General features: G+C 47.3%; 1 protein-coding gene across 1 annotated transcript in view; it reads left to right on the top strand.

Annotated features, from left to right (window-relative positions):
* Positions 1 to 1,044: 1,044 nt before the first annotated feature.
* Positions 1,045 to 23,478, top strand: part of LOC144823523 (cytochrome P450 27C1-like) — a 232,565-nt gene continuing 210,131 nt past the window's right edge. The window contains exon 1 of the mRNA XM_078682109.1: positions 1,045 to 1,644. Within this exon, the coding sequence (XP_078538235.1) occupies positions 1,282 to 1,644 (363 nt within the window). The 5' untranslated portion in view covers positions 1,045 to 1,281. The remainder of the gene's footprint in view (positions 1,645 to 23,478) is intronic.

Genomic DNA, 23,478 nt, shown 5'->3' with positions numbered 1-23,478 from the left:
CTTGGGCTTTGTTTCTTTGTAGTTTTATGCAGCTCGCACTCCAGCCCCGTGTATTCTCGTTCTTCTACGAGCTCCGGTGGCACAGACTAGGGCTCCATAGCCAAACGCTCTCCTAGGTAGGAGTACAGGGAAGACTACGACGGGGAGAGGACTGCTGCCGCGGGTAACTCCAAAACGCAGCTACCATGACAAATTGCACAGTGCACATGCTTACGACACGCATGCGCATTGGAACAGCGTAGCACGGGGAGGTCAAAAAATACCGGTTATATGACATAGTGCACGGTATATCGGCATGGGAACCTTGCAATTTCGGCCGCGCTGTGACCCTCGGATGTCGCGGTCCTCTCCGCCGCAACTCAGGCGCCGACCAAGACTCCAACCGGGAAAAGGGGGCGGAGAAGGGGGGAATTTGGGGGGCGTAAAGGCAGCTGATCGCATGGCAGTGCCCAGGCTCTCTTACGCCCACAGAGTCCCGTTGCCGGTTAGCCGGTGAGGCCGAGGGTCATTCGGTATTGCTCCCTGGGCCGCGGCGGAGTATGTGCAACAAGCAGGTAGACCCGGTGGAGACACCTAGTGGTCCCCATAAATCACGGACTCCAGTTAGTTACTCTTTTTATCTCCCTAAATTCAAGAACTCAATTTCCTCGCTCGTGGGTGTAATGTTACCTATATACATTCTGCAGTTCGGCACCCACAGGTTCCACGCTTTACAAAACATCCTTAATGTAACATAATATTTATAGCACATAAAGATGTTTGGGCAAGAACTGGATGCAAGATTAGGTGCAGAGGGGTAAACGCGCAGAGTTTTTGCAAAAAAATGACACAAATTACCTTTAAACATTTATTGTAAAAAAAAATTTTTTCCAAATCACATAAGAATCGCTGGGAGTGTTCCAGGCTCTCCTAAAGACCTCCGGCGGCACGAATCCTGCTAAGCGCAGCGCCAAAACAGATTTACTGTCTGCATGGAGGAAAGAACATTTGTATTTACAGTAACACTTCACATTGCGTTCTTAAGTAGTGCTTGATCAGAGCTGAGTCAAAATGTCCTCCTCCCTTTTTATTCGCCTCTCGTACCAGTCTCCAGACCACCACCCCTTTTCCAGCCTTTGGGGGAGGGAGTGTTAAGTGATGGTGTGTAAACTGATGCCCTGGCAAGGCAAGGGTGTTTGGAGGAAGTGCTTGCATTAGTCTGGCCTGGACATATAAGAGGGAGAGAGGCATTAAAGCAAAGCAGCTTGAGGACCCAAATCTGAAGTTTGCCAACGTTTGGAAATGGCTGTTTTCTCCCACATCTCGAGGAACTCCTCCTGCTGGCTGCTCGCTGCTGAACCCGGTGTTTGCTGGGGGCGCGTGCTTGCTGCAGGCTTCCACCAGCTTCCCAAAGCGTTCCCTTTGGAAAGCAGGAAAGAAGATGGGCAGGTGACCGGGATACTGCTGCGGCCGAAACAAAGGCAGCTGCTACCTGAAGAGCACGGGCAGACCCCGCAGCAGCCAGCTCCAGACATGCAGGGCTCGACACAGGCTCTGTTAAGAAACCGGGTGAAGAGCCTCCGGGATATGCCAGGACCAAGCACCCTCACCAACCTGGTGGAATTTTTTTACAGAGATGGCTTCAGTCGCATTCACGAGATTCAGGTAAGGGCGCACGAGCGAACAACTTTTTAAAGTTGTATTTTCTAATGCGAATGCGTGGTTCTGCGCTATGTGCCATACATGGTAAACCATTTATGCATGGATTAGTGATGCTTTTTGGAATAGGCACTGGCAAGGCATACAGAGATTCCTGCAGACGGTGTCATTTTATTACCCCACACCTCGCTGAATTACAATTACAATGGGATGGGCTGTTGCCAAAAAAGATGTATTTCCAGCTGTCATTCAAGTTATACATGCACACGCTATTGTTTTAGGATAACCTGCACATAAACCGTACTGTCCACATGACGCTAGGCAGTTTTGTTAAACATAATTAAAGCAATACAAACTTAATGGGTTTGTAAATGTAGATGCTGGCGCTGAACGATACTTTTTCAATAAAGTTGCTAGTATTAAACCATAAAGATTTATTTAAGCGAGCCTCTGGATGTTTTAGAAACGTGCATGGTCCGTGTTGCGGGGAAGGAAAGTTCTACTCTGTTATATATCCAATGACGCTGTGCTCCTACGAGTGAGTGGATTGGACGCATTAACAGCTTCTCCCTTGGACGGCGCTTCGTGACTTTCATTGATAATGAAGAGGTCCCGGGTATGAGGGTCTGGGCACGCTTGGAGTTCATCTGATAATGGAAATTTACAAGGATGCCAACAAGTTACACAGTGCATGCCGTGTACTCAAGATAGTTTGCAGTTGGTATAGTAGATCCACGGCACGTGCCATAACCCATGGAAGTGCATTGATATCGTGTATAATAAGTGTGAAATATTCGCCGCACACGCTTTAATTAAAAACTTAAACATGTCTTTCACCAAGCCCCTGCCCTTCCCTGAAGTGTTGCGCCTCACCAAGCCCACCCTTGTGCCAGTTGTTAATTTTGCAAACGAGCTATTTATATATTGTTTGGGTCGTTGACTAGCAAACCGTGTGCGCGAGACGCTACAGGAGCTTGTTACACAAGCAGAGACCTTGGTCCAGGAGGCGTGCCAGACCAGGAGCGGGGCCGACTGCCCCGCCCGCCTCCAAAGGGGCCGGGCCTGGTCTTTCTGCCTGTCTACAGCGCGCGAACGATCACTGGCACTGCGTATACAGACAGCTGCAGTGCAAGCTCACGCAAAGCCCTTTTACAAGGAAAGAAGAAATTAAACATGGAAGTTCAGTATTCGGTGCCCAACCGCCTCTAGATTCTGATCGACCAGTTTTCCCACCACCCAGAATAGATACAAGTATTCTGTACAACGGAAAACCTCACAGTCCAAAAGTGAAGCTTTTATTTTCCAGTTTTCTTTGACCAAAAAGTTTTCCAAATATTGTGTTCCCAATAAAAAATACCTCTCATGCGCATGACTACGGAAGAAGTCGATTTAAATATGTCCCCTCACGTCTAAATTAGCAGACGTCTCTATTAACCTGGAATGCAACGTTTTATTCTTGGGTTTGCCAACGCTATCCCCGGAGGAATGTTTGTCCCGGCTTCAGTTTAATGTATTTATTGAATAGGAGTTCTGCCCTCACCTGAGCCTTTTCAGAGCACTAACAATGAAACAAGGTTATCTAGAAGGCATCTCTCATCTAGAAAGGGCCAGAGTGTTATTTGATAACCCGGGATTGGAAATATGTTCCCATAACATTGAGTCATTTAGTAACCCATTATGGGGTCACCCGAGAAAAAAACCACATAGTTTGATACCTCTCTTGCAAGTCATTGTCCCTCTTGTTCTATGAAGACCTGTAGTGTTGTTAATGTAGTCTCTTTGTTAAGCTGCTTCCCACTTTGTAGTGGTGTGCATACATTGTATTCCTGAAGGGTGTGAGGGTGTGTTTGCCAAAGAATGGTGCCGTGCACTTGAACCTAGCAGTTGGGAGCATGGTGGTGAAAAGTGAAAGGAGTTATTAGTTAGATACCTACGTCTTCCTGAAGCTGAGGTGGCCCTTTTTTGCATAATAACACCGCAGGAAACTACATTGCGTGCCTTTACCACAATTTTTTTTACCGTGCATGTTTTTACCACGCATATGCTCTTGACACCTAACTCCTGAGGCGGAATCCGGGAGAAACGCTTGCTACTTTTAAAATACTTTGATGTAATATTGTGTTTTTACTCACTATTTCCTTCTCCCTGGGCAAAGATACGTTTGTATTTCACGAGTTGGGCATCCCCGCGCAGTGGATTTTAGCGCTACCCCGGGTGACAATTCTTCTTGCCGCCATTTCCCCCGAGCACACAGGCCACGCCCACTATCATCAGCCCCCCCCCAACCCCCCCCCCCCGCACTCAGGTACTTAAGACGCGCTGATCACGAGCGCGATTAGAGGACACCTAACTCCTGAGGCGGAAGCTGGGAGAAACGCTTGCTACTTTTAAAATACTTTGATGTAATATTGTGTTTTTACTCACTATTTCCTTCTCCCTGGGCAAAGATACGTTTGTATTTCACGAGTTGGGCATCCCCGCGCAGCGGATCTTAGCGCTGCCGCGGGTAACAATTCTTCTTGCCGCCATTTCCCCCGAGCACACAGGCCACGCCCACTATCGTTAGGCCACGCCCCCTCTCCTTCTATAACTATGTGTATTTCCCGGACGCGCAGCGGACGAGGGCAGCGGGCGCGCCGTCTGCGCACCGAAGGCGCGCCTAAGGCAAGCCCGTCTGCGCCCGTCCGCGCCAGGACGGGCCTAGGGACTAGGCAGAATGGCGAAAATTACAGCTATACTCCCCTGGAACTCTGCTCCCTACAACACTCTCGCCTCCCCAGCCTGGATCCTGCGACACGCTCCTGTCTAACGGCCAATAACATCTACCGTTCCCAGCTAGGCCTGGCCTCCCCTGATGAAACCCCCCATGCCTCTCACTCTACTATTAAATATCCGAGGTCTAATGACCTTACACTCCCTGCCTATACTTAAACACACGGTCTATGATAAAACATCAACTAGATATTTTCCTACTTCTTAACTCTGATAGACCAGACATGCTTTTCATCACTGAAACCTGGCTTACCCAAGACTCTCTTCCGGATGTCCTTGCCGCTATCCCGGCAGACTATTACATATTATCAGTGAATAGAGAACCAGGAAAGCAAGGGGGTGGCGTTGCTGCCATCATCCACAAAGATCATAAGTTCACCACACTACCTTCCCTGGATCTACCAGATACCGAAAACCTTGTTATTAAATCTGACACAGACAAGGGAACCATGATATTGGTTCTGACCTACCGACCCCCCAAGGTCATTCCCTCATTTCCGGTGGCCCTGAGCGAGCAAATGGCTGGCTTAGTTGTCAACTACGACAAGGTGATGCTGATTGGGGATTTAAACTACTGGTATAACGACCCAGCAGCAGGGCCTCAGGCCAATGAACTCTTTGAGCTCCTCCTCCATCTGAACTTTTCTCAATCAGTCCTGACCCCCACTCACGAAAAGGGACATATTCTGGACCAGAACTGGTCTCACAATGTTCCATTGTCCATCCCGACGGCAACCCCTTGCATATGGTCTGACCACCATCTACTGCAATTCTCCTATACTCTCTACGGCCACACGAAGGCCCCCATTCCTGCAGGAGGGGCAGTAAGGAAATGGAGATCACTAAACAATCATGCTTTCTTGTCCCCCTTGGCTAATTTAATCCCAGCACCCACCCCAGATATTAATCTTATGGATAAAAATCTCACTGACTGGCTCTTGGCAGCCTGCAACGAGCATGCTCCACTCTCCAAATTCTCTCTTGCCCGCCGTATGGATGCCCATAGGTGGTTCACGGCGGATTTAAAAAAACAAAAACTACAATTGCGCCAATCTGAGAGGAAATGGAGACATAGGTACTCAGACGAGGACAGAGTGTTATATACAACTGCCCGTAGGAATTATAAAAACTCAATTTTATCGACCGAGGCAGCATTCTTCTCCGACAAAATCCTGAACGCACACAACAGATCTAGAGAAATTTTCAGGGTTGTGAATGATCTCTGTAACGATGCAAGAACCCCCCCCCCCCCCAAGCCCCCACGCAAAAGCTAAGTAATCAGCTCAATAATTTCTTCAAGGATAAGATAGCCTCCATAAAAGAAAGCATCCCGGAAAGGCCTAGCATGGCGGACATCGAGGACATCTGCAGAAACCCGTCCGAGTTTGAGGCTTTCCCTCCGATTGATCCATTTAGGTTAGGGGAACTGATGAACCGTGTGAAGGCCGGCTCACCTAATGATTGCTGCCCCCCGCATGTACTGAGGGATGTTTATTCAGCACTTCCGCTGGGTATACTCCCCCTCTTGAATGATTCCCTAGCGCAGGGAATAGTCCCCAGTTCATTTAAAAAAGCAACGCTGGTCCCATTAATCAAAAAACCTGGTGCCGATCTGTCTAATCTCGCTAACTACCGGCCCATTTCCCTCCTCACTTTTGGAGCTAAGATCTTGGAAGCCCATGTGGCTAGCTGCATATCCAACTTCATTGAAACATCTGATTACCTGGAGCCTAACCAAGCCAGCTTTCGCCAGGCGCACTCAACCGAGGCAGTGATCCTCGCAGTCCAGGACACTATGAGATCTAGTGCCGACAGGGGTATACATCAGGCCTTGGTGCTCTTGGACCTGTCGGCAGCGTTCGACACGGTGGATCATACCATCTTACTACACCGTGTCGAACAAGCCGGTCTGCGAGGCTCCGCCCTCGGCCGGGTGAAGTCCTTCCTGAGCGACCGGACCCAGGCAGTCAAGCTCGGGAACTTTTTAGCGCCTAAATTATCCACCACCTGTGGCGTCCCGCAAGGATCGTCACTATCCCCCCCACCTGTTTAACCTATATCTTAAACCTCTATTACACTCCTTAAAAAACAGGAGGGTTATGATTTATAACTATGCCGACGACCTGCAGCTAATTTTCCCTCTGGACTCAACCGACTCCGCTGTGGAATTCCAGGCCACCATGCTGCACATTCAACGGTGGATGGAGCTGAATCACTTAAAACTTAATCCCGGGAAGACCGAGCTGGTACTCCCAGGAAAAACCTCGATCAGTTGGGGCCCTCATTTCTGGCCGTCAACAATGGGATCCCCTCCTTCCCCTTCTCTCTCGGTGAAAAGCCTCGGGATCACCATTAACTCTGATCTCTCTCTGAAAAGTCAGGTGGGAGCAGTGATCTCGTCTAGCTTCCTTCAGTTACGCAAAATCCGAAAAATTGCCCATCTACTCACTCACCCTGCCCTCATTCAGATGGTTCTCGCCTTGGTCCTTTCCCGATTAGACTTCTCAAACTCTATTGATTTAGGCCTCCCCCTGTTTTTGTCTAAACGCCTGCAAATTGTGCAAAACCAAGCGGCCAGATTAATCTTTAAGAACCGAGGTAGGAGCTCGGCGAAACCATTGCTGGCCACTCTTCACTGGCTTCCCATAGCCCAACGGGTAATATTCAAAGTAGGATGCTTGACCTTTAAGGCTCTTCACGGGAAAAGCCCCTTGTTCATCAACAGCCTAATAATCAAACATGAACCGACCCGCAATCTCCGTTCTGCTGATCAGTCCCTTCTCACTCTACCCTCCTTCAAACGGAAGCGCCTGGGCGGGTGTTGATTTTCTTATCTCGCCCCAAAGGTTTGGAACTCTTTCCCCTTGTCGCTCAGGAGATGTACCAATCTCATGGAGTTCAGGGGTGCACTGAAGACCTGGCTATTCAAGCAAGCTTCGGGATAGGTTAACTGTTTTGTCACTCTTCCTCACCTCCAGCGCCATGAAACCTCTGAGTGCCCGTGCGCTTAACAAATTTAGAATAACATAACATAACATAACATAACATAACATAACATAACATAACATAACAACGCATGCCATTACACTTCACAACGCTGCAGGCCCCTGTGGGGGATGAGGCCGAGTGCCCACGGCCCAGTGACTGCCGCTCCCCAAGCACAATGTTACAGGAAGCAGGGAACTCGGCGCGGCACTCAATCCAGGATGGGGGGGGGGGTCTTTAACACAATCCCTTCTGATTTGGGTTGGCCCTGGCTTCAGTACTCCTCCCGCGGCCTCTCTCTCCGGTTGTGCTCAACGCTCTGCCCAGCCGCCTGTCCACGCAGCGTCCCAAAGAAGGCAGCTCCATATTGCAACCAGGAAGATCACGAGGAGGGAGGGGGGAGAGGGGGGGGTAGCAAGTGCACACACATGCCTTGTTATGCTGATGATAATATGGCCAGGTACAGCCTAGACCCCTCCTCCCTTATTAATACTAAGTCAGTAATACGTTTACCACAAGGAATTTTTGGATTAGGCAGTCGTTAAACCCCGGCTGTATTTATTAATATAAAATTAAATCAACAATTTTATATATAATATTTAAACACTAAGCAGAAAACTATTACATTGATTACTTGGATAGGTACAGATGTCATTTTGCTAACCTTAACATATCTCTAATACAAATATGTTCCTATCCGAATCTAAACATACCATAATCAATAATCATTGACTGCAAGGTCATTAACTGGCGCCAGATCCTTATCAAATTACGCCCAAGCTCCAACCGGAGTGGGCAAGCGCAGGGGGCCCGTTTCCCGTGAGGGTACTCCCCCCCAGTTCACCCCCTTATGCCCTGTAAATTATCTCCATAAGGGGCCTTTGCAGTTATGCGCTGTTTACTTGCGCCATTGTGTACGTGCGGGGTGGCCAAGCAGTCTACTGGAAAGTGTAACTCCCCCTTCCCCTCCCCACCCAGCCAACCGGCTGTAACTGCCCCAGGAGTTCTATGAGAGACCACTTGTCCCTCCCGCTTGGGCGACCCCATTCAAGAATGGTGCCGCCCTCTAAGGACCTTAAATTTACTGCTCACCAATCATGACCATACCGCCACAGGCCTGCATAGTTGCCCGACTATCAACCCCCCCCAAGAACTCCTGAAAGGTCATGCCCTCTCACTATACCCAGCTAACTACGCTCAAAGATTCTCCATGAAGATTTCATTTGTTAATTTGTACAAATGGACGCCGTCTTTTAAGAAGCTCGACACCCCCCAGATGCACCCATGGGCTATAGTCTGCAAGTGTAAAGCCCTAGAGAGCCTACCAGCTTGTTTATTAGTTATTTTACAGAGTGGCTCGATGCCTGCCCTCACAGACTCACTTCCTCCCCATTGGAATCTCTGGAGTCTCTGTCCCAGGGTGTACCCTGGGCATAGACGTGTGTGACATACCGTCCTGGAGCCACTAAATGGCCTTAATTGATAGCATCACGATGCACCCGATAGACACGTCGCCCCAGACAATGATACTCATTGCTGGTGCACTGCACCATTGGAAGGCTACCCAGGGAGTGCCCCACAGGCCCCAAGATCTCCCATAAGCATATCATGGAGTCCGTGAAAAACCTACACTTGACCACTATGTTCTGAGATAGGCTCTGCGTAAGCCTATCCCCCTACTACGGAGCATCCCCACACCGCGCAGTGTCCACTAAAATGGCAGCTGCGAGCACAGGTGCCAAAATGGCAGAATACGTTTCACGACAAGGGGTGTTGAGGTGTTGCATCCGCCCGTTACCCCTGGGTTTGGTCAAGCTGGCAAGGCATACACATGTAAGGCAGCGTACTGCTAAAATCCCACGGCTGGCGACAACAAATGGTTGACACACACACCTATACACAACTAATATAGTGCATGGGCCGCACCATCTCACCCATGCATGCTGGCACTTCTTGAGCCCTTGAATTGATCGCCCAACACACTTGAAGCCATTGTTTGCCACTCACGTTCCGGATCTCCCAGTCCCATTGCCTGTCCACATCTTGCAGTCATTGTGGTGTGGAGCACTTCCCAGGTATCACAGTCATGGGTCCAGCCATACATAAATGAAGATCAAACACATATGATTAGTGCTTTTTACCTCAGGATAAATGATACATTTTACATGCCAGTCCTATTGACTACTTCATGAGACCGTACCACTCTATTCCACCCGAACCCTCAGCCCAGGGTGCATAGGTACCGTGTAACAGAACACGGACATCTAAGGTGCCAGCAAACGAATACATCGATACTGCGTGACCCTACACCTGTATCCAGTGCAAAATTGTACGTGCCCAAAGGTGCACAGGTACTGTATGACAACATAGGCATCCGAATGCACCAAATGTGCGCATGCCCCAAGGGGAATAGATACAGTGTCTCAACACAGGAATAGAATGCTTAATTGTACAAGGCCAAGGACGTCAGTACTGTGTGACCCCACACGGACATCTCACTGCATAAGTGTTCAGGCACAAGGGTGCCGAGATACCGTGTAACAAACCACAGACATATAATGCTTCATTGTGCAAGCATAGGGGTGTCCCGGTACCGTGTGACGCCACACGGACATCCCATGTCCAAGTGTTCAGGCACATGGGTGCAGAGGTACTGTATGACCCAATACATTATTACACATACGTGTATGAGCACGAGGGTGCATAGGACCGTGTGACAAACCTCCGGCATATAATGCACACATGTATAAGCGCACCGGTGCAGAGGCACCGCATGACATACTGCGCCTCTAAAGCATACGTGTACCTGCAATTGGTACCTAGGTGATTTGACATAGATACCTAGTTCATATGTATAACCACACGTGCGTGCAGAGGTACATTTGAGGAGTGTGACAACAAGGCCCGGGACGTACTGATTTGACAACGTGAGTGCTGATAATGTACTTGAGTGACCTCACCGAGGACAGTGTCTCACAGGACTGACCTCAAAATTGTGGAATAAATTGCTGTGACATGCTAAGCGTAACTCCCTCGTAAGTAATCCACCAAGTCGAGCAAGCCAATCCTGCTGTCATAGATCTTTAGCAAGCGAGGAGATGACCGCTTCCGCAAGGATTGAGTCACGGAGCAACCATAAGAGTAACCGGTAATAAGCTGATTATATATCATTTGTACCTTGTGAACTGGCCCAAACTCAATTTAACTGTGAATGGTCCTCGGCCGGCGATGGCTGGGTGACCCGAAACTGGGCTTTTTGAAAATTACAGTGACATCAGAGGTTTCATTGTGAAAGTCCCGCATAGCATAAATTGTATCACATAAAACCATTACATTCACTTTCAATGAGAGCGCCTAGCATAGAACCAGTTTGCATTTCCAGAACAGTGAAATCAGGCTCACAGTGAGCGTGCTTAGCACAGCAACATTTGCATTCGATGGGGACCCCTACATATATTTCCACAGGAGATTAACTGGTTCACTGGTTTTATCGTGAGTGTCCAGCAAAGCCTCAGTTTGTATAACTGGTTTGCTGGTTATATCGTGAGTGTCCAGCAAAGCCTCAGTTTGTATAACATACATAGTATTGAAATCAGACTTTCAATGAGGGCACCTAGCATAGCACCTGTTGCATTACCCTCAGATTACCCTCAGACTTTCAACTGAGAACGCTTAGCATTGCACCAGTCGTATGACTGGAGAAACATTGAAATTAGGCTTACAGTGAAAGCGCTTAGTATAGCACCAGTTGCATTACATGGGGGGCCCCCTCATATATTGTCGCAGGAGATTAATTGATTTGCCCAACCTCACCTGCATCCTAGGTCATTGATATGACTCGTTCAATGGAACCTTTGAAAGGGAAGTGCAAGTGCCATCTCCCATTTTGGACCCCATGAGAAAAGCTGTAAACAAAGTGAAATGCCCATGGCTAGCCTTCCTCTTGACTGATGAGAAGGGAATGCAATCCACAATTCCATTATAGAACGGGCTAATATTCCCCTGCATACCATGTCTCCGGCTCCCCTGCAGGTGTACACCAAATGTGCGTGTGCCCCACTAATTAAAGAATGGACCTGGAGTGCCAAGTTGAGCGTAATAGCGCATTCATGGTTACTTAAGGAATGCCGTCCCAAGTGGGACCCCGTGTGTAGGAAAGTGGGTTCCTGTTGCAGTAACCCCCCCACTTTTTGCCTGATAACTTATGCACTTTGACTGAGTGTGCCCTGGGTTCCTACCAATCAGGTACCCAGGGCCTGTGTTCCTTCCCTAAAACTGTGTTGAAACCTAAACCCAATTGGCATCTCTGGCCACAGGTAGGCCCCTGGTAAATGTTACCCTAGGTACCCAGGGCACTGTGACCAGAGAAGACCCCTAAGGGCTGCAGCAATTATTGTGCCACCCTTAGGGGCCCTGTACCCTGACACAAACACACTGCCTTTGCAGGCTGAGTGTCTTGGTGCAGGACTAAACAGAGAGTCGACATGGCATACACTCCTGTGTGCCATGCCCACAAACACACTGCCCTGGCATAACTCAGTCACCCCTCTAGCTGGGTGCACTATGCCAGTGGTGTGGGCACAGGTGCATGAGGCCTGTGCCCCTACAGTACCCAGGGCCATCCCTGGGCACTGTAAGTGCAGTGATGCCACTGAATATATGGTGCTGGGAGGTTGTCATTACGAACTCCACAGCACCATAATGGCTACACAGAAGACTGAGAAGTTTGGTATCAAACTTCTCAGCACATTAAACCCACACTGATACCAGTGTGGGATTTAATGTAAGATGCACTACAGAGGGCACCTTGGAGATGCCCCTAAAACCTAACCAACTACCAGTGTTCTGACCGAGAAGCTGCCTAGGCTGCCACACAGCAGACATGTTGCTGGACCCCTGGGTAGAGAGCCATCCGGTCTTCTGGGCCTGCAACAATGCACATCCTGGGACGAGGTGCTAGGTTTCCTCCCCCAGGTTGGGCAGGGGGAGATTCAAAGGCATGCCGCGTTTGTGAGCTTCTCCAGGCCTCTTGCTGTACTCAGCAAATGGCCTCCACCGGTTCTGACACCCACTGTGGCGGGGAGACAGGCGGGAAAAACAAAGGAAGGGGTGGGGGAGGTGAGATAAAGCACATCTCCGGGCTCTCGCCATCTTGAGGATGGGGAGCCCTGCCCAATCATAGATAGGCCCCTGCCCCATCCCAAAGGAGAGGAGCAGGATAGGGGGTGTACTCACCCCAGGACAGAGACGCATTGGTCCCTTCCCTTGCCCTACCTGTAACACCCCTATATTTAGTATTTAGGGGCACCCTGAACCTTCCTTCCTCAGATCCTGATACCGAAACAAGCATAAAGATCAAGGAACAAGAAGACCTGCCGTGCAGCTGCTAAGAAAAGGATGAAAACAACTGACTTGACCCCAACCCTACAGGCCTGTCGACCCTCGAACCTGCTCCTGCTAAAACCCGGCGCCTTCAGTGGTCAGCAACCTCGAAAACCCCGGAGGACCTGACTGCCTTGTGAATCTACCAAGACTGGGACTCCCACGAGCAGTGGTTCTGCTCAAACAAGCAACACCCCTGGTGCCAGCCAGGAACCGCGAATCCATCACACTCTGCACCCACCGAGCCCGGCCTGTTCCTGAGTGGACAAAGACCACGAGGACATCCCCCGGCGATTGTGATGACGAATCCCGTGCCCAAGTACCCTCCTCGACGACCCAGACGATGCCTGCAGCCTCACAACAAGGGACCCCTCCAACCGCGACCAGCTGAGGATAAGATTTCCCGACGTCAAAAGACACCGCTCTACCCGGTGCCCCAAGCCCCCCTGTGCTCAACTCCTGGGTGTCTGCCTATCCTCCAAGATCCCAACTTACCTCTGGAAGTGGTAGTCGTATCTGAAGAATCTCCATCCCAGGGCCTGCAGCCTTTGTTCAACTTCCAGCTTTCCCATTGAATAACATTGAGCGCCAGATGGCTCAAAAGAACCCTGCACCCAGCCGCCCGAGTGCTCCTGGGAGTGCAGCCTCTGTCCTAATCTCCTTCCCCATTTGCTCTGAACAAGTGACCAGGAGCCCAGCTCCCACTGCCGCATGGCCTGCTTGCCAGCAGCCACAAAACACAGGCCCCCTGTCTCCAATAGGCTAACATTGGGCCTAACTCTCTCTGCACCTGGCTGCCCCAGTGCCGCTGAGAGTGTAACAACTGTACCTACATGACCAAGGGAGACCCCTGAGTCTATGCCCAGAACCATAACTCTGCCAGTCGAGTACTTACCCAAAAGCCGATAACTCACTTTTCTTCCTTAGGGTAACTGACTGGTTTCACTTGGAAATTCTTCTTTTGAAACTTTAAAATATTCATCTAAAATTAGCCAAATCACGAAAACGAAAATACTCACCTGTTATCAGGAGAGATCCCAGTGCTGGATCTTGGTGCCCAGCATTGACCCTGAAAAGTAATTATAACTGTACTTACCGATAACTTGAATTTCCTTCCGTAGGATAACATTGCCTGTTTTTTGCTGAAAAGTTTTCAAGTGTCGATATTTGAAACTTACAAATATTTGCTAAAAATTGCCTGTCTGACATAAACGCATTCTTTCAATTGTTTACAGGAGATGCACCAGTGCTGGATCTAGGATCCAACACTGATTAAAACAAAGTAACAATAATACGACTTACCATCTAAGTGAATTTCCTACCATAGGATAACATTGGTGATTCTATGTGAAAAAGTTTCTGTCAACTTTTAAAATACAATAACATTCCTTAAAAATCACAACTGTAACCAAAACGCTTTTACTCAACTGTTTATAGGAGATGTCCCAGGACTGAATCTAGGATCCAGTCCTTTGGTTAGAAAAGTAATCCATAAAGTAATTAATTGCATTTAACTGTGTTTAGACCCTGCACACGTCCCCCGTGGGTCCCCTGTCACTACCTTGGGTGGTTCCTGGTGGAACCCAGCGGATCTAAAGGCTCTAGGACTGGTATCTATGTCAGTGGTGGTTCTTATACCACTTTCTTAATATATGGTTTGGTACGCCCCTAGGGCTCAACGTTTATTGTGCAAATTCACTGTGTGCTAAGTAAGTTTACTGAATGTACTTTTGCCTCTAGCTTCATAAAGAGATAGAGGGATGTGTTTAGAATAAATACATATATTTTATATACATACCTGGTGTGGTTCTCCTTTCATTTGGTCATTCATGAGATTATAGACTGGTAAAACAAGCTGCTTTACATTCCTCCAAGACTCAGCCTGAAGGCTGCTCTCCACAGCTTCCACTAGGATAGCTTTCTATGTAGGTTGTCTTTAAACCTACCATCAATAAGGTTCGTTTGGACTGGTGCAAGGTGCCCACTAGAATAATGGACAGCATATGCCAGGCCAACTTCTCACAGTGGACAGACCTTCATAATGAGAATATATTGTGATGGGATGGGCCTCTAAATTTCCTGTGGCCTACCGTTGCCTGTTGGGCAGCCCTTGTACTCAAACTGCTATGGATTCATTGTGCTTGTGTCCGTGTGTCACTGACTGCTTTCAATCATTCCTGACCAGAGAGTGCTTCCCATCAGTAATCCTTTTTGTCTCCCTTCCTCCTAAACACAACACTGGTAAAATGTGGAAAGCAGGTTACGTTGCAGGTTTTATTAGCAACACTTGGGAATTAACTTTCAGGCAATCCTTTAATCAATAGGGAATTTTAATATAAGTTGATTATGGCACTGAGCATTTAAACGAATCCTTAAGTTTGAATGTGGATGACTCATTTTACTTCCAGGTATAAAGTTCCCACTTCTGGAATCTTTACCTTCTGGATCAGAGTTTATTTTTTGACAGTATTGGTTCCAGGCCAAATCCCAATTGTTGAGTGCCATCATCTGCTAGAACTGGATAAGACTCCATTGCATTCTATCCTAGATGCCTCCTTGTTTAACAGAGGCTATCCCTCTTCCCGCCTTGGGAGAGCCGTAGATATGGCTTGGAACCGGGGGCCAGCGGGACGGATGGAGCATGGTCGCCCCATCCATCCGGCTGCGGATGGCGCCGATTGGTGGACGATCCTGCTGCCCCGGGGCAACTGAAGGTGAAACCTGCCCCTATTTAGGTGGCCACAGGCAGGTCTCTTTATCCTGCTTGTGGCAATGCGCGGTCATCATCATCTTCTGGCTGATGGACTCCTCGCCCACGTGCTGGTTTACCCGAGGTTGTGCCCCCCTCACGTCGCCTCTCTGAGAGCTGCGCAGGCTAGAGTTTTTCCCCTCCCAAGAACAAGGCCCCTTTATGGTTGCTCATAAGGGGGTTGGTTAGGATGATGAGAGTGTTATTTAGGTGATCATGATGTAAGTGTAGTATTTTATCATGTGTTCTCTTGTTTGGTTTGGAGTAACAGTATTTTTCTTCCCTTGAATTGTCTGATTTAAGTTGCCGGGTGAGGTCAAGATTGGGGGGGACACTTAGGGCCCCTTTACAGCATCCTGTTTTACCAAATTTAACATCTGCATACATGGACCCTCCATGGGGTGCTGCCACCAGGGCGGAAGAAGGTGGCAGGGGCGTGTAGGGTTTATGGGCACTCACTGACGCGGTCCGCTACCTATCAACCACCCGCGCAGGCGCATTTGGGCACAACCTAGCACTGGCCCTTGGGGAGCAACAAACCTGGGTGTAGGGGGTGCCTGCGGTAGGTATCTTAAGGACAGACGGGTCCCCTGCATAAGAATTCACAGACATTGGGGATCTCCCCGTAGGGAGGGTAGAGGGAAAGTGGCCTCCTCCCATAAGGAGGGCCTCCGAAGGGGTAAAAGAAGTGGCAGGGCCAGTCTTGATCTCACTCGGAAAGGTTACAGAATAATTTGTTGGTTACACAGGAACTGGTTATGGTTTGGTGATTCCCATGTACTAGAGTCTCTGTTAAGGGTAGGTCACAAAATGTAAGCTGAACATGTAAATAATTGGTTACTGTGTAAAAAGTTATAAAGTGTGTTTTCATTATTGTGTGAAATAATAACAAATATGGCCAGGGGTCTTCCGACCCCTAACCCAAAAAAAATAGAAAATGGACTTGTTGCATTGTTGTCATGAGTTTTGGGGTTACGGGTACATATTCACAATCCTGGGACATCGGCGACTCCCTGGCCCTATGTTCTGTTAAACTCTGTTGTATCAGACTTCAATATCCGTCACACATTGGTTTGGAATTACCCCGTATTGAGTTTGTTCGTCCTTTCAACCTGTCTGCAACAATCATAAAAACAGATCACAAAATGACATATTGTGAAACGAAAACCAGCATCATTGCTTGACCTAGAGGAATGGGAGGGTGAATGAAAATATAATTTCTAGACAAAGAGGGCCTTGTTCCTAGGCAGCAGGTTTAATTACATATTAAATCCTCCTGTCTTTTCCATGTCATGGTCACTGGGGATGAATTGACACTGAGGTTTCCTCCTCCCACCAACCAAGTTAGAGGAAAAAGAGTTACAGCTGAGGACTTGGGCTACCTGCATTGCTTGGCTAGTCCTAGCTTTTCTAGCTTAGTTCCTCCTCAAATTAAGATGCAGTTCTTTTGTGGAGTGGCTATCTGACTAGGCCGGAGGTTCTATGAGAGGCACTCTAAAGTTAACTTTGACTATGTATAATCAAAGACAGGCAGTTGTCAACAAAGCAAACAGGGGCGGCTGGTGACATTTGAAAGTGGTGGGCGTATAAGTTTGAGTTCCTATGGCGAGCACGTGGAAAGGTTTTTCCCATTACACTGTTCGGAGACTCGAAGTCACTGCATTGACATATAGGTGCTTATTAAAATAATGTCGAAGTAAATCAAAAACATTTTGTAACACTAAATGAAATCATGCTATTTTTTTTTTTTACAGTTTTATATAGCGCTAATTCGGCCCGAAGAAAGCATTGAAGCGCTTTACATGATTACCAGTTACCTGGCATTATGTAAAAATACCTAGCTGAAGGTCACATAACAACATATAGCATGTCGCGCTCTGTGAACAAACATGCTTGCGGTAGTCATTTGGAGTTGAAAACCCATGATGTATAAAAGCCCTGTACATCAGTCGCGGGGGGGGTGGTGGGGGGGAGGTGGGGAGGATTGATGTCGCGCGGGGGGGCGCGGGGGGGGGGATTAAATATATAATAAAACTTACATCACCGCCGGTCCCGGTCCGCACCTCCTCTGCTCCTCAAATCCTTGGCGCCTTCACGTCCTCGAATGCCACTGGCAGCCCCCTGCAGCCAATCCTGGCACTGCAGGGGCACAGGTTACTCTGTGCCCGCAGCACGCCCATTAGGAGACCGAAGGGCTCCTAATGGGCATGCGCAAAAAAGCGGAAACACAAGTGCGCATGCGTGGGCACGGGTAAAAAATTCACCCTCCGTCCCCACTCATGCGCACTTGTGTTGCTGCCCCCCTTTTGCCCTGGAGTCTGGTGACAATCATGTCAATCAACATGACGCCGACCGCCCACCCCCTTCAGTCTCTGAAGGGGGTGGGCGGTCCGACGTCATGCTGACTGGCATGCATTGTCAGTTCTCCCTCGGCGTCTCCTGCGGGCGGGGGAGCTACGCCCCCACGCCCCTATGGACGCACCGCGCCTGAAAGCAAATGTATTTCACAAGCATGTTTTAAGTGATATGCCAGGTTTGTCGCTCAGAACTGTTGGATGTATGAAGTTACAATGCATACTTTTACAACGCATACTTCACAACGTATTTTTTACAACGCAACATCCATTACAACGCATTTCATTATAACGAATTTTTAAAAACTACCTTTACAACGCATTCCATTACAACTCATACTACCCTTACAACGCATACCATTACAACGTATAACATTATATTGCATGTATGGTAAGTATTGGATAGTGTAGGGGAAAAATTACTATTCCAACTCCAGGGGGGTGCAACAATAGGGTAAGTGTTGGATAGTGTACGAGTAAAAATTACTATTCTAACTCCAGGGGGGTGCAACAGTAGGGTAAGTGTTGGATAGTGTAGGGGGGAAAAATTACTATTCTAACTCCAGGGGGTGCAACAGTAGGGTAAGTGTTGAATAGTGTAAGGGTACTATGCGTTGTGATGGTATGCGTTGTAATGGCATGCGTTGTATTGACTGCGTTGTAATGACAGGCGTTGTAGTGGTATGCATTGTACTGTCATGGGTTGTAATGGTTGCGTTGTAATGGCATTTGATGTAATGGATGTTGCATTGTAAAAGTTTCATTGTAATGGTAGTGCGTTGTAAAAGTTGCGTTGTAAAGGTTGTTTCCCGAACTGTGAGGTTAAAAGAGCACAGTTAGTTGATAGCTATATATCCTTCAATTTATTTTGTGCATGACTCCAATACATTAGCACTTCATCCAAACTTAAATCAGTGTCATGCTTAAAAAGAACATTTTAAAAGATAATAGGTTCCACGTTCGGGATGTATTGGCTTTGCCAATAGTTTTTGGCGTTGCTGGGTGCATCAAAAAAAAAAAAAAAAAAGAGGTATAAAAAAATGGGTCTTGACGTGACCAGCGCACAGTGCAAATGCATCTTGACTTTACTGGCACCCATGCCATTCAATAGGCACAAGCATGCTTGATGACGTATGTGTGAGCATGCACCACCACTTTATTTTTAGGTCTCGCTGAAAGCATTGCTTTAGCAATGCTTGTTTGGCGAGATTATCGTAAGGCTTTCAAAAGTCTCCCCAAACTTCTGCGGATCGGGTACAGTTCATGTGAGCCAGGCGCGTGCACATCGCCTGCCACATCGCACACCATGCCATTTGTCTGAGCCTCGGCATCAGACTTCAAAGGAAGCCGCTCCCCCGCCTCCCCCATCAAACTTCAAAGGAATGCATTCCCCGCCCCCGCCACAGCAATGCTGAGAGCTTGTTTGAGGGGGGGCCACACAGATACAAGCACTGCAGCTTGGGGGCACTAGCAGACCCCACCTTGCACCTCCATAGGCTCACAGAAACACAGCAAAAGCACAGCCCCCATGCCACTAGCCCGCTGGGCCTCTGTAATGACGTGAACATCGCAATGAACGTTGCAGTAGCAACAGGGCAGCCCAGCACTGAATTCAATGGCTGGGGCTGCCACAGTAACACAGGCCTCCCCCTCAATAGTGGGATTATTCAGGGGTGTCTCTCCTCGCTGTTCCCTATGATTTTGCAGTGACGTGGCCCCACTCTGTGCCGCTATCAGTCCGCGGGCGAAGGTCAGGCCTCTGACACTGTCCTCTTCACCCGCGCCCGCCAGCTCACATTCTGGTATCCCCAGGATGCAATTCACACAATTGTTGGCCTCTCGTTGTGGGAGCACTTTCACTGCTTGTTATGTTTCAAAACAGTGTGCAAAAGGACCTCGTTCACTAATAAACAAGTGTCAACGTTCGGTTGCGAAGTGATTCATAATAGTTACTACAGACGGAGCAAATCCTATCTTTGCTTAAAAAGCCCTCAATGACAGGCTCGCCATTTAAAGTTCTGTTTGAGCGGGGGTATAGCGGAACGCACGCTCACCTATGCGTTACTATAGCTCTTACCTACCGTTTGCCAAGGCCTCAAAGCGTATTAATGTGCTGATGGTGTTTGTCGCACGTTGCCATACACACCGTGGAAAGAATCCCACTGTTAAAGAGCAGGGCTTTAACATTTCCAAGGTTCATGCGTGAGTAAACTCATCAAGGTCAGTTTCTAGCTCGTCGGGGTCAGTTCTTTCTTCACATGCTGAGATGTGCAGGCCTATTTAGTCTATATAATATCGAAACTTACCAGATACCAGAATGCCCAAAAAAATATACAAACTTTTTGCGCGGATCTGTGACACTTGAGAGGTCTTAATGCGCCTGTAATGTACCAGTAACCCCGCCCACGATCAGCGTAGAAACATCATGCCCTATTCAACAACAATCAACCAAGCACTTTATGGCTAATGCAAGTAGACTGGTGCGGGGAGTCCTACCCTGCCTTCCTAATTGCATACATGTCAACATGTTAGAACAGGAAACAAGGAGGTTTTGGGGAAAAACATGGGGGGGGGTCGTATTTTCCCAATTGACTTCTATTAAAGCAGCTGCAATTTCAGGCGGAAAACAGCCCTGCAATGTGTTAACTCTCTTCTTTATAGAAACGTCACAATGCTTCACTGTAGCATCTGCCTTAATTTCTGCCGTCCTGCCTCGGCTGCTCTAACTTTGCCTTTTACTGCCCCGTACCCACTTCCTATTTCATCCCCTTCCTGGAAGTTCCTCTTCCAGACTAGAACTAGACTGCCAACCTCCCCAGGGCACACAGTGTGGTTTATGGCTAACATTTAAACAAGAGCCACATGCATCTTGTGCCAGACTAACTTTGCTGATTTTTGCTGTATCAGTGTAATGCCTTAAGAATGTTACACAATAAAAATTAATTAAAGGTTGACTGTCTCTCAGCGCCTCCCAGTAATGCCTGTACCCGCTCCGTTAGTGTTATTTGGCAGCTCACTGCTGCCTGCGTAAACTATACAGTTGCTGATGATACCATGAGTAGTCTATCAGTACTATTATCCCATTGTCGTGCAGTATGTGCTGCCTGTGCTGAAACGATTGGCTTTGTAATTGGCTGGCTTGCACGCTTAACCCAGCCAAGCAATTACCGAGCTGCTTTATAAGTGATCCTTGCGCGTGATAAACACTAGTCAGTTCTGGGCCAACACAGCATCAGATAAAGAGCAGTGATGTAACAGTACACACACACACAACCACACACACACATAACCACACACACAACCACACACACATAACCACACACACAACCACACACACACAACCACACACACACATAACCACACACACACAACCACACACACACAACCACACACACACACACAACCACACACACAACCACACACACAACCACACACAGAGCCACACACACACAACACAAAACCACATACACACAACCACTCACAACCTCATACACGCACACACAACCACACACACACAACCACACACAACCACACAAACAACCACACACACAACCACACACAGCTACACACACAACCACACACACAACCATCTATCTATCTATCTATCTATCTATCTATTGCACTCACTCTATCTCTCTACATATCGCCCTCACTCTATCTATCGCCCTCACTCTATCTATCGCCCTCACTCTATCTATCTATCGCCCGCACTCTATCTATCGCCCTCAGTCTGTCTGTCTATCTATCTATCTATCTATCTATCTATCTATCTATCTATCTATCTATCTATCTATCTATCTATCTATCTATCTATCTATCTATCTATCTATCTATCTATCTATCTATCTATCTATCTATCTATCTATTGCCTTCACTCTATCTATCGCCCTCACTCTATCTATCGCCCTCACGCTATCTATCGCCCTCAATCTATCTATCACCCTCACTCTATCGCCCTCACTCTATTTATCGCCTGCACTCTATCTATCTATCTATCTATCTATCTATCTATCTATCTATCTATCTATCTATCTATCTATCTATCTATCTATCTATCTATCTATCTATCTATCTATCTATCTATCTATCTATCCATCCATCCATCTATCTATTGCCCTCTATCTATCTATCGCCCTCACTCTATCTATCTATCCCCCTCACTCTATCTGTCTATCGCCCTCTATCTATCTATCCCCCTCACTCTATCTATCTATCTATCTATCTATCTATCTATCTATCTATCTATCTATCTATCTATCTATCTATCTATCTATCTATCTATCTATCTATCTATCTATCTGTCTATCTATCTATCTATCTATCTATCTATCTATCTATCTATCTATCTATCTATCTATCTATCTATCGCTCTCACACTATCTATCGCCCTCTATCACCCTCACTCTATCTATCGCCCTCACTCTATCTGTCGCCCTCACTCTAGCTATCTATCACCCTCTATCTATCTATCGCCCTCCCTCTATCTGTCTATCGCCCTCACTCTTTCTGTCTATCGACCTCACTCTATCTATCTATCGCCCTCACTCTATCTATCGCCTTCTATCTATCTATCGCCCTCACTCTATCTATCGCACTCACTCTATCTATAGCCCTCACTCTATCTATCGCCCTCACTCTATCTGTCTATCGCCCTCACTCTATCTGTCTATCGCCCTCACTCTATCTGTCTATCTATCGCACTCACTCTATCTATCGCCATCACTCTGTTTACCTATCTATCTATCTATCTGCCTATCTATCTATCGCCCTCTATCTATCTATCGCCCTCCCTCTATCTATCTATCGCCCTCACTCTATCTATCGCACGAACTCTATCTATCTCTCGCACTCACTCTATCTATCGCCAACACTCTGTCTATCTATCTGTCTATCTATCTATCTATCTATCTATCTATCTATCTATCTATCTATCTATCTATCTATCTATCTATCTATCTATCTATCTATCTATCTATCTATCTATCTATCTATCTATCCATCCATCTATCTATCGCCCTCTATCTATCTATCGCCCTCCCTGGAGTCCATCTATCGCACTCACTCTATCTATCTATCGCACTCACTCTATCTATCTATCGCACTCACTCTATCTATCACATCACCACAGCGTCACTCCGCACCACCACAACATCACTCAGAGCCACCACAGCATCAATCTGTGCAACCATTCAACAACAACTGGTTCAAATATGTTCTCTCAATGTTTCAAGCTTTATTACAAATGCCACAAAAAGATGTTAATATTTCACTTCTGTTCTTGGATTTTCGTCACAATAAAATAAACTGAACATAATCTTCACAAAAGTTATTTACAAAAGCTTAAGCTATTGCCATTATAAATTAAAATAACTTTTATTTAAGTATTAATTATCAAAAAAATTCAAAGCCATTGTTATTTGTAATAGCAATACATCTAAGTCACGTAAATACAACACATATTGCATTACAAATGCTATAGGTGTCACATTTGCGAAAGTTATAACTATTGGCATTGTAAATGACAAAGCTATTAATTTAGCTATTTTCAAAACCAACACATAAATAAAAAAATTGTCATTTACAATACCAATAGCTCAA

This window comes from Lissotriton helveticus, chromosome 3_1, assembly GCF_964261635.1.
Source record: "Lissotriton helveticus chromosome 3_1, aLisHel1.1, whole genome shotgun sequence".
NCBI lineage: Eukaryota > Metazoa > Chordata > Amphibia > Caudata > Salamandridae > Lissotriton > Lissotriton helveticus.
This window is presented reverse-complemented; position numbering and strand designations above follow the sequence as displayed.